The sequence below is a fragment of the Zingiber officinale genome, chromosome 7A (genome assembly GCF_018446385.1).
Source record: "Zingiber officinale cultivar Zhangliang chromosome 7A, Zo_v1.1, whole genome shotgun sequence".
Lineage (NCBI taxonomy): Eukaryota > Viridiplantae > Streptophyta > Magnoliopsida > Zingiberales > Zingiberaceae > Zingiber > Zingiber officinale.
Window position 1 is genome coordinate 126,360,860 of NC_055998.1, and position 18,562 is coordinate 126,379,421.

Sequence of the window (18,562 nt, forward strand, 5' to 3'; positions counted from 1 at the left end):
ATATATATTAATGATTGTGTAGATTAATAATTGGACGTTTTCTATTTAAATGTAGTATTTTGTCTTTTATATGATTTATTTTGCCCTGGACTTTGGTGTGATAGTAAGTACAATGAGAATTCGAATGTTACTCAGTGCATATTATATCTAAAGAGTTTAAATTATTTGTAATATTGTTTAGTGTTTCTTGATTTATTCTAATAATAAGTAGAAATTTTTTTATAGATTTGGACCGGTCATTTTCATGATTATTCGGAATTTTTAACACCTTAGATAATTGAGCTCAGACATAGAATCACGTCTATCCAAAGGGTGGTATAGGATTCAAATTAAAATACGTAAAAAAAAAACATCCCACGAACATCAAGGAATTTTTTGATTCTTGCAATTAATGACAGATGCAGTTTTGTATATAATGTTTTATTCTTTGTCATATAAGTTACCTAATAGGCTAAGATATTTATTCTTTATCATATAAGGTACCTAATAGACTAAGATAGAACGCATTGCCAAACAGTATCGAAGAAGGCGATTTTATACCAGCTTTGCAAGGAAATCGAGTTCAAATTCTTAAATTGGGACAACGATCAATAGCACCGTTGTGATTTGTGAACAGATAGTGGACGTACGTTTCTAACTAAAAGGTAGATCTGCTACCTTAACGGCCCCCCTAGCGCTGGCCCCACGGATATGAAGGAAGGTTCATATAAGTACACAGGCCATAAACCGTACGTTTCTAACTAAGCTGAGTGATTGTGATTTATCAATGCTCAATAACTCTACAAGTAGCAGGAATCATTGGAGCACATGCATTAATCGCTGAAGAAATTACTCTTCTTCAACTTGTTTAGTGGCTCAATTATTGTTCAACAACGATTAGACTTACTCCAATGAACTTAATTGTGGATCCAAATTAAGCTTGATGTTTCGGGAGCATTCATCTAGCAAAGTAAATAAATGAAAGAAAAATAAACTTAGATATATATTTGTTGCTTCTTCCATTTCCCCTCTTTCATTAAGCCCCAAATTGTAGTCCAACCAAAGGTATACGATTACTTGTTTGTAGCACAAGAGCTGTTTATTCCAGAAAAGAGTAGATCTAAAAATGGATCGACAGTTTCTAGGGAATTGTTTGAAACCAAGTCAAGTTTTGGAATTTTGACAGGTTCGTTTGAGTTAGAAGCAGCAGCAGCAGGTCTTTTCACTGAAACAAAGGCCACCTTCCTTCTCGATTGAGTTTGGGGTTCCACAGGCACATTCCCTGTTGCTGCCTCAGTAGTTGCAGTAAATTTATCCACTTGGGCTTGGGACGAATTAGTTGCATCTGTCGGTGGACATGAGGTTTCTTCCTCTGAAAATTCACAACAATTTCATGGTGAAGCAGTTATCGCAGACCGATATAACATGGTACCATTGCAAATAATGAAAGAATGCAAGTACAGCAATTTATGAAAAGAAGACAAATCAAAAGACATCCCAAATCTTTTAACCACAGTTGTAATTTAATTTTCCTACCAAAAGGTGCAGTAAGAAAAGTGTTGTAGGATGATTAGAAATTATTTCGCTATGATTTAGCAACAAAACAATACACTCTTAGACATCAAAAGACTTCAAATGTTGAACTTAGGGTGTTTGAAAAATAAATTTACTATAAATTATTTATGATTTTTAGAGTACAAGTTGATTTGTAAATAAACTTGTGTTGTGAATAATAGCATAAAATGAACTACAAGTGGATTTGTAAATTATCTTGCAGCAAGATTTAAGATCAAAAAATTCATTCTTTGACCCCTAAAATTCTAAAATGTTTTTGGTACAAAAATCTATAAGAGCACATCTGAATGAATACTAATTAGGAAGGCCACTTTTTCGGTAAAATGCTCATTAGTTAATAGTTAAATATTTAGAAAAAGAAGAATTAAGCAAAATAGAGAGAGATAAAACAGTCTATTTAGAAGAAGAATTAACTAAACTAATAAACGATACAGCAGAGCAAAGAAGATACCTTCATCAAAGAGTTCTAATGTTCTGTAATGAATAGTTGTAGTGGAGGATGGAGTAGCTTGTATATCTTCTTCTCTGGTTTCATCCTCCTTATTTTCTGTCCTCTCAAGCAAGAAATATTTATCTCCTTTCCAAACACATTCCAAAACAATCCTCTTATGTACTGAACGGTGGAATTCCCTGTAAACCTGCATTAGCTTGAAATGGTAAGAGATTAAGCCGTTGTTCCTTACCCAAGGATGTGCACAGGATAATAACTCTTTATTTAGAGAATAGCTAAAATCATAGCAAGAAACTAAACATAGACAGATCCACCAATCAGCCATGAATTAGTCAAAACTTAATATGAGAAAAGAAACAGACCTCTACGCCATCTTGAGATAGTTTTATAGATTGCTTTTCAGTAGTAAGAAATGAAACCTTGTTGAAAACCATAACCACGTCTTGTAGCATCTGTCACAAGAGCACAACAATAGGCTATGAGAACAAAAAAAAAAAAAAAGACTGCCAAATATGGCATCTGGTGAACATGTATGTTTCTCAAGCATCAAAGACAAAATATTTTAGCTACTACAATGTTGTAAGATTGGCAATGCTTCATAGCAGTCCAACAAGTAGGAACAAGAGTTAATGTATGTATATAAAATTGAAAAGAGATGAAATAATAACATGTTCGCCAGATACACATTTATACGAAATTCAAAGGTCCAATCATTTTACCCATTGTTCTGAAAAGTCTACCCCAAAACCATTCATAATCCCATATGTGGTTACAAACAATATAGTGTCCACTTATGGCACATAAGAATTAAGCAGGTTAAGGATCATTAACACAGTCATGATCAAGTTAATATTGACTTTTTGCTGATTAATATTGTTTTTTCTGAAATTCCTGAAAGGTAGAATTTAAAACATCTTAGATCTATTATTCAACAAGATACCGATGAAGCAATCATGAATAAGATAAAACAATGGAGGGTTGGAATAATGAGGCACTTTAAGAATCTTGTGTTACCATCAATCATCAGCCTCTCATAAGCAATTCATCAGGTCAAATCATTCAGTTTCTGAGAAGTGAGATCATAATTTCACAAAAAACCAAAATGATAATTTGTTTTGACGAATACTACCTGCTGAACAAGAACCCTGAGACGCGCAAGCAAAGCCATTACAGTGATACAAAATCCCGAGAAAAATGATTTAGCAAGCAATAAGGATATCTGACTGCATAAAAAGTAAAGGAATATATCATATTGTTCATCTGGAACATCAAATATTACTGAGTGCTGATGGTTAGTTTCATCGAGCTTTAAGTTACATTTTCTGTTTCATTATTTAAGTAAGCTTTACACTACTGCAAAAGTCTTTATATGTTATTAAACAAGGACAATATTGGGAAAATATGATTTGATAGAAACAGGAATGAGCAAGAAATATCTATAAGATATATGGAATCAAGGATCACAAAAAGTTTGGAGGACAAACAAGGTCCACTTTAGAACTTGTTACTCATAAATATGGAGATAAAACTAGCAAACCACTAATTAGACATATTCAATATGACTATATTGTCATCAATGTGGTAGAATCAGGAACCATTGCAACAGAGGGAACTGACGTAGTGAGAGGCCAATCAAAAAGAACAGTTGAGGTGCATTGAGTTCTTCAAATGAATAAAAAAAATACAAAATTGAGGATACATTGCTGCCTTGAGTATTGGTTCTGTCATCTGGAGAAGATAAAAACAACACAAGTCAGATTAACAGATAAAGAAATTAAAAAGTAGAATTTACAAATTGCATCTCAGCTATGAGAACATTTTTACATGCTTGCACATAAAATGTGTGAGCACAATAACTGGCCAGAAGCAGGATACTTACTTTGCCAACCATGTCTAATAGAAATCAAGATAACTTTTCAATAATACATAATACACAGAAAAAAGATACAAATCCAAGTCCCTTTGTCTATGTGAACTTAGCTAAAGAGTATAACTTGTATTGTTTCCAATTAAGATTTACATAAAAGTAAATAAGTGAAATGGATAAGATCTACAGCTCAAGAGTCAACAAACACAATAAAATTGAGAAGGCTCAATATATACAAATTTCAGAATACAAAACTATGAGAGCCTATGTATTACAAATTTGTGGGTTATATAAATTGTTTATCAAACACAACTATCTAGTTAACAAAGCGCAATGATGCATAATTTTGCAGAAGCAGAATAACATATCAATATGGTAAGACAAAAATTAAGACAGAGAATAAAGACAGAGTGCACATGCCTGAGATAATAAACGTGCACATCCTAATAGGCGATTTTTCAAATTGTGATTTGAGCCAATGCCGTTTGACTTTAAACTGAAAAGCAAAAAAAAATCATAACATATTTAGCTGCAGTATCTTTATTCTTAAAGATGGAGGCATGCATGTATTTGAACATAGACAATATAGGTGCAAATGAATTGTGTCATAAATAAGACAATTGTTGTCAACATGTGTATTCTTAATAATTTCTTATTGTGACAATTGTCAATTTCCAAAATGTATTGCAATAATAACTAAATAAACTAGGGCATGCAAAACCAATTATCAAAAGTTTGTGCCAAAGGTATACCTTTCTCTTTCTTGTTAATGCTTGATTAGCAGCGATACTATTTTTTCCAACAGGAATGATATATGACAGAAATTTGAAATGTTTTTTCTTATGAAAAGGAGAAATAATGGTTCTGACAAATTTCTTTTACACATGAATTGTAATTTGCTGAAAAAATAATGCTGTTTCTAGCTCTTACCAATTAACACCTCAAAATAATAATTGTTCTACCCTTTACCAGGGTTTTATACAAATAAGGAAGGATAACAAACAATAAAAATGCACCTGTACCATCTAGATGTAACTCTGCAAAATTCCTCTCACTCAATTTCATACTCAATTGTCCAAGTCATTACCAGTCTAAGATTGTTAGATGTAATAAAAGAGAAGATCATATGATTGAAATGGTAAAAAGACCAAATAACATGAAGATGTGATTTCTTTTTTCCATCAGAGTGCAAAGATTCCATATAAAGATCTTATTTTAATACCTCAACTACCATAAGCCGATATGCTGATTGTATATCTTGATGTCATTCCTTAAGTTTCTAAAAGCATCTACTATAAGAGTACAAATTGCTCAAAACTTTTAAGGAAATATTTTGGCATATAACAAAAAAGACACATTTTGGTTAAAAAAATGGCCGATGTAGATTACATTATAATAACAGCTGGCTCCTTCAATGTCTTGTTCATGTACACTCCAAGGGATAAAAACCAATAGCAACAATTTGTTTCAAAATTAAAAGGTTCACAATGTCACCAAGAAAAAAATATTTGAAAGCACAAATACCGTGTGGGGACAATCGCCATTCGAGCAGGTTTTTTCCCATCAATAATGGGAAAGAGCATTTTCAGTATTCGCCCTAACTCAGTAGAATGAAGAAGATTCAAGTCTCTTCTCACCTTTTAGCAAGAAGTATCAGTCAGAAAAAAAGAGAACAAAATAAAACATGCAATAAATGGAGACAAAAAAAAAAACACTAGGACCTTTAAGAGATATTGAAAGTAAGAGCCATGTCGATGTTGGTTCTTGTTCCTGTAGACAATTCGATCAAGGACTCCAGCCTCAATTTGGAGTTGAACAAGGAGATGCTGAAGCCTGGTATGGACCTCTGAACCATTGAATGTCATTGCATCAAATCCAAACGAACCTTGCATAAATGAATACATAAAGCATTAAAAGTTGAATAAAAGGAGATTCATGCCTATTGCTTATTGCATTAATAATAATAGACTCATTGTCGAGTTAAATTCCACATTGCCAATCGTTACTGCTAAGGTCTGAACTAATTCATAACCAGATTGGTGAACGCAATACTGTGAGCAGTGCACTCAAAGATCTCGGCCATGTTGATTCAATACATAACTGCAAAATTGGAGTTTTTCAATCACTGAATATGTCAAGATCGTGCCAGATGGAAAAGAAAAGTTTTATCTCAATATGGAACGTACAATATCCCAAAAAATTGCAGCAGTATAGAATTTATATCTCCATAAGCCCATTGCGAGGGAAGGGAAAAAAAAAAGTAAGGCTCAATGTTTGCTCGCGATCTAAGCAACCCGATCTAGTCAAAAGCGGCAACAACTCATTATGCATAACCAAAGCATAAGAAGCAAGTGAGTTACCATTGCAACACTCACCGTACACGAAGGGACGAAGATGCGCTGCTACGGAGTGGAGGAAACCCTCGATATACTGATTTAGAAGAAGAAGAAGAGAGAAGAAGGTGCCGTGTGCGCGTGGATGAACGGGCGCGAATAGGAAAGGAGATTGGGAGGGAGAAGGAGAGGGAAGGGGAGGTCAGCAGCCGCTGTCCTCCACTTTCGATCGGCGACGGCGGCTGCGACGGTACGGTAAGAAAAAAGAGAAGAGGAGAGGGCTTCCGTCGGGAGGTAGGACGGCTGGTGGAGGAGGCTGCCCGCGATTGGGATGGCCGGCGTCGCACGAGGAAGAAGAAAGGCGTCTGGCGGAAGAAGAGGCGGCGCTTGACGAGCGGGTGTTACCTAGGAGAGAAAAAGGGGAAGAGTAATTAAATCCTTAATTACCTCCCTAATTCTATTTGAATAAATTAACCCGGTTCAAACAAACCAGTTAATTTTAATTAAATCCAAACTAAATTTATCATCTGATTTCATTTATTTCATCCAAAAAAAAATTAATATGTATTAGATATTTATTCAATATTATTTATAAGTTAAGATTATTATTATTATTTAATCAGATATTTAATTTTTAAGAATTAATTAATTCCTTATTTTCCACTCGTCAAATAAATTGGAAAGGATCATGATTGTCAAATAGCCACCTTCCTTAATTTATCATCTTACTATAAGATTAAAAACTTAAAACTTTAGACCATGAAGTTAAAATAAACTTACGTTACTCCTCAGCTTAGATAAATCAATCTTGTGAAACATGTGAATGACCTTCGATTTGTTGAATTTTATTCTACTCACAGAATGCCTTAGTCAAATATATGAATTGAGTTGAAAATTTATTCTTTACTTTTAGTTTTAGCTTTCCTCCCCCATCTATGTAGTCGGATCATGACACCGATTCAATCATAATTGATTGTAATTTCTTCTTAAGATCATCGTCTCCCATATTATAATTTATATTTGGACGGATGGTTGGAAACCGTCCGAACTACCGATGTGACCACTGGTCGCGAGTCATCCGTCCCGATCCAAACATAAATTAGGGGACAATGAACTTAAAAAGAAATCATAATGAATTGTAACTGGATCATCGTCACACTCCAACCATAATTTTATATAATCCATCCCTTAATCCAAAACATATGGACCATGAGATTTGGACTCAAGATAACAGCTAATAAACAACTTTCGATAGACAACTTCATGGTATGCAATAAACGGGGAGGTAGCGAGATCGCCGAGATGGTAAGTGGTCAAGGGTCAGAGTTTGAAAGGGATAACAATCTTTCCACGAATGCTCCATCATAAATCCAAATGTCAACCGTGCTATTTCTCAAATATATAATTGTGAAAATAATTCTCTCGAAAGCGGAATTGTTGACTAACATTCAAAAGTCAACAGCGTCCCAAAGTCAAAGAAAAGCATCTGCTGAAACTCGAATTGATCGATATGTTCATCGAACAATCCAAGAGAATCAAGACTCGCCGCCTATTTCTTTCTCTCCTTCCCAACCAAACCTTTGAAAAACCATCCGCTCTGTACAAAATTCATAAAGAAACAATAAAAAAAACAAATAATACATCGTTGTTTATTTATTATATCTCCTCACCAACATCTGCTCTGAACCAACATGGAAGACAATTAATGCTATCATATTTAGGGGCGAGCAGTGAACCGAACAAAAAAAATTCCATAAGATATAAGGTCGGATGTAGGATCTTGATATTATATTATCGGATTTATTAGGGACAGATAATTTTTTATCCCAATAATTTAATCAATCCGATCCATAATCATCCCTACTTATAGTAACTATTGTTGATAAATTGTTACACGTTGTAGTAGTTACTGTCGATAAGTGAATACACGTTGTAGCAGCTACTGACGATTAGCTGCTACAACGTGCAATAAATATTGCCCATTATCATTTTAAATTTTTTTATTTTTTTTATTGTTTTATATTTATATTTTATATTTCATTGGATATAGGATCAGATATCCAAATAACTGACAACTCGTCGGATATCTGATACATAATAATCGTCGGATATAAGACCGGATGTAGATCATGATATTATATTATCTGATCTAGTAGAGTCGGATAGTTTTTTACCTTAATAATTGAACCAACCCGATCCGTGATCATCCCTAATCATATTGATGGGAATCAACATTAGTTTGATGGAAAGTACAAAAAAAAGTCTGATGTAAGAAACTTTCGCTATGCGGAATTCCGGAAAAGGATTCATTGTACACGCCTTACTTTATTTTTTACAAAAAGACGATTTTCAGGAAAGTAGAATAAAATAATTCTAAAATTCTAAAAAAAGAAAATTATTTATGCATTATTGCATTACACCAATATTTAAAAGGAGGACTCAAACAAAAAAAAGCTATTTCATGGGAAGTAGTGCTAAAAATATGAAGGTGTAAATTCTCTTCCCTTGTAACAACTCAAGTTTTTATATAAACGAGGGGAGTTCAGAAACTCTACCTGGCAATCAAGCTTCATGTCCATGGCTTCTCGCTCTCTCCTCTATGCCTTCTCCTTCCTCGCCTTTGCTTCCATCTGCAGCTGCAGACAACTCGAGGAGAAGGACAACCAGTTCAGTCTCGCATCAGTGAGAGAGTTCTTGACCAGGGAGGAAGACAGTATTGTGTTCAGCCTCATAGAGAGGGCCAAATACCCCTCCAACTTTCCTGTTTATGATCCTTCTTACTTGGCCGGAGCAGCCTTCCCATACCACAACCATTCCCTGGTCGACATCTTTGTCAGGGAGTCGGAGGCAGTGCAGGCCAGGGTAAGAAGTTAGACTTCCATTTCCATCTCCCACGTTTTCTCAAAGGGTTGACTTGCATTATTTTCAACTTTCTATAGGCCGGAAGATATCAAAACCCAGAGGAGATTCCCTTCTTCCCAGAGAGTCTGGTGCCGCCATTAGTCCCTCCTTACCAATATCCAAAGGTAATATCAATACAACTCGATTGCTATTATATGCCGATCGATATAGCAACAATTTTGTAAAAATTTCCTTCTAATTACAAAGAAAGAAATACAGAATTGAGTCACCTATCATGGCTAGTTGCAGCTAGTTCCTCTCCGCTCATTCCTTGTAGATTTTGGTGATGATTCTAATTCTCGGAAGTGCACTCACAGGTGTTATATCCTGCTGCTGCATCAGTGAATGTTAGAGACACCATATGGAAAATGTATTTTGATCAACTTCTTCCACAATTCACTTCAAAAGGAGATGATGGCAGATATGCACTCACAGCAGCTGCAGATCTTGTGTGTTTACAGGTAAATAGCTGTTTATCAAACACAATCACAAATGAATGCTTGTCATTTTCAGAAAAGAAGAAATAATTTAGCTGTCTGCATGTTTGAAGGCACTTTCAAGGAGGATCCACTATGGAAGATTTGTGTCAGAAGCCAAGTTCAGAGATGCCCCAAATAACTACAGCAGTGCAATCAGAGCTAAAGTAGTATCTCAATTACTCTCCATTTTTCTTCTTTCCCTCTTGCAAAAAAAATAAAAATTCAGAGACGTCCATATTTGTACAGGATAGGGATGCTTTGATGAGATTGCTAACGTTTGAGGTTCAAGAAGAAACAGTGAAGAGGAGGGTGGAGGAGAAGGCCAAGGTGTTTGGGCAAGATGTGACTGTAGATAATGGAACAAGCACAAACGAGAGCAGTCGTCCCCAGTACAAGGTTGATCCAAATGTAGTTTATCATCTTTATGGAAATTGGGTCATACCTTTCACAAAGCAAGTGGAAGTGGAATACCTTCTCCATCGCCTTGATTGATGATGCAATCATGCAACAAGTCTGATATTATTCTTTGGTGCTGAATTTAGAAAGGTATATGTGATACCTACATAGAAATAACTGACTGTTAAATTTATCTGGGAGTGAAACAAAACAGTCTACCTGATGGGCATCAGTTCTCCTTGTTTCCATTTTAACAGTTCGTGCAATGATCGAGATCAAAATTGATAAGATAATATCCAGAAAATTATACATGGAATTCGTTGAAAATAACATTTTGCAGTTGGCCAATATGGTTGGAGCTTGCTGATTTAGTTCTACAACCACAATGTACTGATGCGTAAGGGGAGAAATTTTATTCTGCATATATTTAGGGCTATGAATGAATCAAATGTTTATGTGCAAGTTTAGTATTTGATCAACTAAATGAACAAGCTTAACAACAAATTAAATTAAATGAACAAATTTGAACACATATATATTCAGCTCGTTAATGATCATGAACAAAGATTGTAAATAATTCGTGAACAATGTTTATGAACAATATTTATGAATAATGTTTATTAATAAATCTCTCCTCAAGGTAAATAAATAAAAAACTTTCAAAATGAACAAATAAATTTAAACTAACTTAAAAAATTGTAACAAAAATGTTTAAAACATGTTTAAAAAATTGTAAAATTTTTAAATAATCAAACAAACTTAAACTAAGAGTTCGATAATATCTAAACAAGCCCCCGATGCTATATTGTAACAAAAGGACGTCAAATTGTCACCCAGACACCCACGGTTCGATCTGCAATTACGACACATTTGCTGAGATTTTTTCTCCAAATGAGATACATAGCCACGGAATGCTCAGCTTCTAGGCCGTTCGCCGCGAGTACTTCTCGATTTATCCTGACAATCGGTAGAAAACTTCTATGAAGCTAAGCTAATTATCCCAGATTCAGTGTTATTTGGTTCATTATTTTTTTTTCATTTCAATGACATCTAAATGAACCAAGCTCAAACTAAACTTGAACCAAATTCAAGCTTATAAAAAAAAATCGAGCCAAACTTGAATAACCATTTCTACCATTTAATTTATTTTAGGCTGAACTTAAGACTCAATTATTTTAACAAACAAATTTAAATACCACAAAACTTAACTACGTTTGACTCATTTACCACCCTAAATATATGGCTTCATTGTTTAGGCGAGCATCCTTGGTGAAACACTGACAATTGGATAAATTTAAATTAGACATAATCACCATTGTATTCGTAATTAAATAATAAAAAAAAGAGGTTTAAGCACATTCCACGGCTGTAAATCATGTTGTTGGATCAGTGTGAAGAAAAATTGTTGAGCAAAGATTATCACGTAGAGACCAAAAGACAACTGAAGTATTACGTCTCCCAGCAAGCTCAATTGCATAATAAAGAACTCAATCATATAAAGCTGAACAAACGATTATTGCAAAAAATTGAAGCAAGAAGATTTGATACAAAGGGGACTTTAGCAATCTTGAAGAATTTGAGAAAGTCACAAGTAACTATCTATGATACTTCAACTACAGAAGTACTCAAGTTGACAACAATAAGCAAGTGACAGCGGATCTGAAATATCTCATACGTTGCAATACATCAGAATATTAGGGAAATGTGTCCACAAAGATTCCCCCAATCAGCTATGTTGACGTCAGCATCACAGGAGGCGAAAATGGCAACTGCAAAAAGAAGCATGGCTTTCTCAATTTAAAAATGCAACACTGCAGCGTACTTTAAATTCATTAACAATGGGAAAATGATGAATTACACTATCAAATAAACTTACAGCGGCTATTTTTTTGCTCTCTACTGAAAAAAGAAAATACAAAGTTTAACTGTTCCAATACATACATGCTCAGGAAAATGCAGTTTGGAATGAAATTCAAAATGTACACCTTTTCCATAGTCGAAATGCAAAAGGAAAAGAACAAAGATAAATGGTAGATTTTTAAAGGTGTTCCTGTGCTCCAGTTCTTTCTATAAGTGTTTCATTATTTGCTTTTACCAAAGAACGCACCTCACCTTCTCTTAGTTCCTCTTTTTTTCTCCCAAAAATGTTCTTGTCAAGTTATATTGATTCAAAATAAGTTTTAACAGATCAAATGAACTCCAAACTATAAAAATAAGAGAACCTATAAAATAATACAAGATATTATTCCTGAGAACTTAAAGAATTCAAATCTGTCTTTAATCTTTGATTTTGAAACGTTTGATCCATGAAATAGTTTTGGTCAAAACTTCGCTAGGTGGACGAAAACAATTCAATTCAACTCAAAAAGACAAAAAAATATTCAAATAAAATAAATCTTGATCTCATGAATTCAATGATTCTCTTATTTGTCAAAAATAATAAAATTTAAAACCTAAACAAAACCAAAAGGAGACAAACATAACTTTCATGTAGAAAAAAATATATATAATTTTCATGGTTCTTCACGGCATAGTTACTAGAAACAAACTGCATCATCCAGTCAAAGTGGAAAATAGAAACTAGGGAACCAGTCCACTTTTACCATTTTTATAAAAATCAAACCGGGCGATGATTCAAATCCAAAACCGAATATTTTCCCAAGTTAGCTCATAGATTGGGCATGTGAAAAAATCTATCGGACCAGCCAGTTTTCTGAAAACCAGCCAATAGAACAGACCAATTTTATGAAGACCAGACAGTCAGACTGGCCAATTTTATGAAAATCAACTGTTAGGCAAATTTTTGGAAAATCAAGACAACTGGTCATGTTACTTGAAATGACTAAAACTCCGACACTAGAGATTGCAATCCTTGACTATGGGTTATACAATCAAATCGATTATGTATCTAAACGAGCTAAAATCAGATTGAAAAGACCAGTTTTTATCACCCTAAGAAAATCAATTGAATTCATAAATCACATAATAAAACCGATATTTACACTACCACAAAGATATGTCCATTTTTATTTTGTTATTTAGAGCAATTTTTATCATCAAGCAATCTTGGTCAAAACGTGAACTAAAAACTTTGGGAAAAATTTAAGGTCAAATTTACACTCCTTATGCTCTCAGAAACAAATAGCAAGTCGTATTTTATTTAAAGTTGATTTGATCTTCCAAATAATTTTTAAACTAAGATTATTCAATGATGGTTAATAGAGCTAAAACTACTTAGTAAGAGTATTTCAGGAATTAAAATATGAAGGTAAGAGAAAGTGTGCTCTTTGGTCAAAACCGAATATTGATTCAAAACATGTTTCATAGTTAACTCCACAAGTTTATGTGACTATATAAACTTGGAAATTTTAATTTTCTGTTCAATCACTAAAGAATATGGAAACAGAAACATAAATTATAAACAATAAATGATTGCCAAGAGTATGTAACTCAGAATATAACTGAGAGAAGAAACAAGTTAATATGCCCAGCTTAAGTAGTGAAAATATAGATGCATTGGCAACCATCTTAAAGCAACTTATAAAAATGAAAAAAAAAAACATGTGACCTGCTGGTTACTTGACATTTAGTTCCTAAACCAAGTAATAATCAAGTTTAGAGGTTCAAGAAAACAAATGCTTGAAGAATGCTAGACTATATACAATTGATGGACTAGAAGATGAATAACTTAAGAACTTCGGAATGTACAATTAGCAAACTTTTAGGTACACGCTTACCCAAACTTTGAGCTATATACCCTTGTTCGTACTACCATCATTGTAAGCATCAAGTGTTAGGAGGGGCAAGGAGCAAATAAATTCCAACATTCAAGTATTAAGATGAAAGAAATAGAAGATAAAGAAGCCTACCCCAGAAGTCCACGACCTCGCCATGCTCTAGGTGTCACAGTAGCATGCATCAGTACACCCTGCCTAACTATTTCCATATGTATTGGATTGCCATGATTCGATTGTGCTTCTGCCAAAAGCCTTGCTTGTAATTCATCACCCATCTGGACATTCCCAAATTTCACAATCTCGTCGCCAAGTTGTAAGCCATCTTCTGCAGATGGCGAGTCATCTGCAATTTCATCAATAATAGCAAAAGGTACCCGGAGTACAGGATCCTCTATCATAGGAGATCCTTGAGGTAAATTTCCATAAGAAGTTTGGTCTGCATTAAAGACAAAGATATGGTTAGTGAATTGTGTCCAAATTACTCCAGAGATATTTGATTTAGTCACAAATCATGCAAACTTTTGAAATAATGTAGTATCAATGAGAAAAGTGTGTTCCACTTTGCACAGGGTGATGTCAACCCCTTTCTTTGCAAAATGTTCCTTCCCATGGTTAGGAATAGTCCCATCACCGATGGACAATTTCATTGACACATCCCTCGAGTCGGTCAAAGGTTATGCCTCTAAGTCACTAGACAATACTCAAAATACAACCATACATTATAATACAAGAGCATCATACAAACAAATAATAACAATTTAACTCGAAAAAAAAACCAAACAAATGTTATCCATATTTACAAAGTTTCAAATAAATAAAGCAGCACGTGACAAACATTGAAAACATAAAATGAGGAGTGTAGAAACATAGATAACTAGAAAGGAAAATTGCAAAGATTGTATGAACTTCGAACACAGTTGTAGCAACATCTAAAAATATGAGTAGCATGTCTAATAAACTGACTTAGCATCTGCAGACTGATTTAAAGATAAATGTAAAGTAGGCTTATAAGTAAAAAACTGATAGAAGAGATTTCTGGGAGGCAAAAAATTAGAGAAGATAAATAAGAGATAAAAATGCAAATGCTATAATCTCATGTACATACCTATATCTATCTCTCAATCCAAGAGGGTTGCCTAGGCCAAGTCCCTCTCTTAACAATGCGATTATGATTAAGATTCCAATTATTTCCATGATAGAGATTCAAACATTAACATTGCTTTTCTCTTACATTATCTTACTTCTATTATTTTTGGCCTCTCCTACCAGCTTCTATTGACAAGTCTATTATTCTCTTCATATCAATCAGAGACTACTAGAGGTGTTAAGTCCACTCAATAGACGTGCTAATGGTGTTTTGAAACTTGATACCACTTGGTTCAGAGTTCTTGCAATTTATGGACTTTCCTTTTTTAGTTATTTAGGTTTCTCCACACTTCATTTTATGTTTTCGATGTTTGTCATGAACTGCTTTATTAATGAGAAACTTTGTAAATATAGATAACATTTATTAAGCTATTTGTTCAAGTTAAATTGTTATTCCTTGTTGATTTATGCTCTTATATTCTTGTGACTATGGTGTACAATTGTGTCACAAGCATTTTTAGCAACTCAAAAGCATACCAAGTGTATGTGGTTATAACTTCAATGAAGGTTTCAAATAAGCATGAAAACAAAAATAACAAACTATACATGTGAATATGATTATGCAACAAAGGTACAGAGAATATAAGCTACTATTAGAGCATGTACTAAAATTAATGGCTCCTATCAAACATACAATCCCAACATAAATGATGGCATATTCCTATTTATAATAAGCCTAACTAAATAAGAAATGTATATTATTTAATCACCATACCTGAACTCACCGGTGGCAGTGGAGTGACTTTATTTAGTGAGTGCAGCACCTGCAGGTTTTTCTCAATTTGTCCTGTGATATCCTTGTAGTCATTTTGAAGCTCTGAAAACCCAAAAGAAAAGCAGATTTAACATAAAGATAGAAGGAGGTCCAACTAAGAGCTTACGAACCTTAAAACTAGCCTGTTAACTCAGCCAAAGAAATAACTGATGAGAATATATATATACTGACATCTGACAAGTAGCAAATTCACGATTTATTTGGTTTTGAGAACTCCAAAACACACAAACTCAAATAATCAAATGACTTACAACATGCCAGGGCTCAGTTTCAGCTATAGAAGCATTATATTTAACTAATAATAGCTTCCAATATACTACTCTCTTCTTTAGCTGGTGAATGTGCCACATAATGAAAGAGCATCAGTAAATCTATCCATTAATGATAAGAATAGATAAATAAATAACCCCCACATTTTGCTAAGAACACAAACGCAACGCTTCTAATTAAGCTTCGGTGGAGTATAAATCAGAACACAAACATTTCGACAACTAATTCCCCGTGAACCATTTTATTAATTCTATATTTGCTAATTTTCCATTTTCAACATACCAGCCAGCCGGCGGCGTTGCGATCGTACAGCCGAAAGGTCGATGTCTGTCCTCGGAAATCCCTACATCAACATAGATAGATAGATAGAGAGAGAGAGAGAATCAGATTACATTAAGAAGGTCAATGAGATTCTTCAAGCAGAAAAAGGAAACTTGCAAGGTTGGGCTGGTGACCTCGGAGTCAACGAGGTTGCCGGATAGACCAGGGCCGGAAGGGCCGCAGAGGGACTCGATGATGGCGTCCATCTCGGCCTCCATGGACGCTCTCATGTCCATGAGAGAAATCGTCTCCGCCTTGAGGTTGGGCGCCGCCATCCTCACTCGCCGCCGAGGTTTTCGTTCTGGCCCGCGCACGGCTGCTCCTGGACTACACAACCAGCTTTCCTGATGATGCAAAAGGTTAAATCACGGTGAATTCGGGCCCGGCTATGACATGGCTATCTCAGGTGTTTAACACGGACAGATATTGATGTTATCACATTTGCTGCCGCAGACCCTCGACCTCCCGACTCATGATGCAAGAATATCATGTCATAACCGGTTGATCCCGCCCGTGGGGGCACACAACCAGCTTTCCTAGTTTTACAGTGAGAATTAATGGCGTCGAAGTCGGGTTTGTTTGGATCCGCTAAGGATCCGAAATTGAAATCCGACAAGAACAAGAACCCCACCCATCTTCGATCTTTGGTGGACCTGCTTTGGTCTGTGCTGTCTTGGGCAAAACAACTTCATAAATAAATTTTTTTTGTTTTTTTTTCTTCTATTTTTTTATAATTAGCTATTAAAACAAAAAATACAAACAATTAAATGCTTTATTTTTATTAAGATTTTCTATTATATTTTTAAATAAAATAATAATAATCATGAGGGAAATCTTGTTTTTGATAATTTTTTTAAAAAATGAGTGGAATACAAAATACTCTTTTAATTTTCTTTAAACTTTAAAATAAATTTTTCATGTTTTTTATAAGCGTTCTTTTAATCTCTAATATCATCTCAATATCATATTAAAAACATAAAAATCTATTATTTTTTCACAATAAAAAAATCTTCATATAACTTTTTTTTATCCTACATTATTAATTTTTTATGCATCATTTATTATTCATTATTGTTCTCACCCATTTTATTAAATTTGAAAGGAAAGAAATTATTTAAAATTTACTAACTCGCTTAAAATATAAAGATCAAACGTTGCATCTATAACAACCTCTTAATTAAAGATGTTCTCCCCTCAATATAAATATATATTTTTTACCCTTTTAATATAAAATTTCTAGCTCCATCCATTTATTATTTTTTCATTTAATACCTCTATGATTCCATCCAGTTTCTGGATTTTAAGAGAAAATAATAGTTTTAAAATTTTATTATTATTCTTAAAATAAAAACCTCAAAGTGCCACAAAAGTTGTCATCTCCCTTTAGCACCAGAAATGAAATGTTTGTCAAAGTTGGTTGTGTTTGATAAAATAATCTACTGGTGATTTTAAAAATTTAATATTTAAATTCAACTTATCTATTGAAATGACATAAATTGATAATCTCAGTCTATTAATAATTGAGTGAGTAGACGACCAAGCAAGAGACTCGGGCAATTGAGTGAACGCGCGGTTGGGCGAGCGAAGCAGTGAAATGGTCGATCAGGCGCGCGGTTGGACGAGCGAAGCAGTGAAGTGGTCGATCAGGCAGAGTACCAAGGTGATCGAATGAGCGAAAGGACGGCCGAACTAACGAGCGACCAGGCGAGTGTGCGACCGGTACCCGACTACTATAGGAGCTCAAACCAATGGACGGTGTTAATCCACTTGAGCAAATTTTGTCCCGACTGGTCTGGCATTTGGCGTGCACATGTCGTGCCCACACACGAGTCAACATGGTTCAGTGTAATTTGAATCCTAAATTTATACCCCCTTGTGCATTTACACATGAGAGAAAGTCTCTCCCTATATATTTATTCACATCATCAAAGCATATGAATTAATATAAACCCATTAAAATACCTTAAAATTCTCAATATGAGACTAAAGTCCTATTCACAATAAAACTTCTTCTCTTTTCGATCGCTTCTCCATTCATATATATCCGACGGTAGGTTGAATTTGCATGAAGATAAATAGATAATGACTTCACTCAGGTTAGAGCATCCACGTCAGTTTCTCTATTACTATATCTAAATTTTAAGATAAATAATCCACTTTATTAAATTTAGATAATCACTTTTCACTACACACTACATCAAATACCTTAAAATTTCCATGATCCTTATTTTTTTATTTTTTTATTCTCTTTCTTCTATTTTTTATTATTATATTTATGGAATGAGTGGAAGAAGAGAGATTGAGTGGAAGGAAATAGATTAAAAAGAAATAT

General features: G+C 34.2%; 3 protein-coding genes and 1 long non-coding RNA gene across 7 annotated transcripts; 1 reads left to right on the plus strand and 3 right to left on the minus strand.

The window, feature by feature from the left end:
• Nucleotides 1-974: 974 nt before the first annotated feature.
• LOC122002420 lies at nucleotides 975-6,634 on the minus strand. 4 transcript variants are annotated; one of them, XM_042557579.1, is made up of 11 exons: nucleotides 6,248-6,634; nucleotides 6,059-6,171; nucleotides 5,925-5,972; nucleotides 5,594-5,757; nucleotides 5,397-5,509; nucleotides 4,293-4,368; nucleotides 3,705-3,733; nucleotides 3,135-3,228; nucleotides 2,368-2,457; nucleotides 2,006-2,192; nucleotides 975-1,351 (listed from the first exon to the last, which is right to left on the minus strand). In XM_042557579.1, exons 3-11 carry the CDS (start codon nucleotides 5,953-5,955, stop codon nucleotides 1,053-1,055), a joined length of 1,083 nt encoding a protein of 360 aa, XP_042413513.1. In that variant the 5' UTR covers nucleotides 5,956-5,972; nucleotides 6,059-6,171; nucleotides 6,248-6,634; the 3' UTR covers nucleotides 975-1,052. The 4 variants fall into 4 exon arrangements, with proteins under 4 accessions (XP_042413513.1, XP_042413516.1, XP_042413515.1 ...); XM_042557582.1 differs by lacking the exons at nucleotides 5,925-5,972; nucleotides 6,059-6,171; XM_042557581.1 differs by lacking the exon at nucleotides 6,059-6,171 and having other exon boundaries at nucleotides 5,594-5,972.
• Nucleotides 6,635-8,563: 1,929 nt separating this feature from the next.
• LOC122000472 lies at nucleotides 8,564-9,753 on the minus strand. The gene is made up of 2 exons (XR_006117144.1): nucleotides 9,337-9,753; nucleotides 8,564-9,214 (listed from the first exon to the last, which is right to left on the minus strand). It is a non-coding gene; the product is annotated as an uncharacterized LOC122000472 (long non-coding RNA).
• On the plus strand, nucleotides 8,777-10,379 carry LOC122000471 (chorismate mutase 2, cytosolic-like). Its single transcript, XM_042554863.1, has 5 exons — nucleotides 8,777-9,067; nucleotides 9,145-9,231; nucleotides 9,424-9,567; nucleotides 9,657-9,749; nucleotides 9,832-10,379. The coding sequence occupies exons 1-5, from the start codon at nucleotides 8,777-8,779 to the stop codon at nucleotides 10,075-10,077; spliced, it is 861 nt and encodes a 286-aa protein (XP_042410797.1). The 3' UTR covers nucleotides 10,078-10,379.
• Nucleotides 10,380-11,507: 1,128 nt separating this feature from the next.
• On the minus strand, nucleotides 11,508-16,589 carry LOC122002421 (26S proteasome non-ATPase regulatory subunit 9-like). Its single transcript, XM_042557584.1, has 5 exons — nucleotides 16,365-16,589; nucleotides 16,192-16,252; nucleotides 15,580-15,681; nucleotides 13,851-14,154; nucleotides 11,508-11,750 (listed from the first exon to the last, which is right to left on the minus strand). Exons 1-5 carry the CDS (start codon nucleotides 16,503-16,505, stop codon nucleotides 11,729-11,731), a joined length of 630 nt encoding a protein of 209 aa, XP_042413518.1. The 5' UTR covers nucleotides 16,506-16,589; the 3' UTR covers nucleotides 11,508-11,728.
• Nucleotides 16,590-18,562: the final 1,973 nt, after the last annotated feature.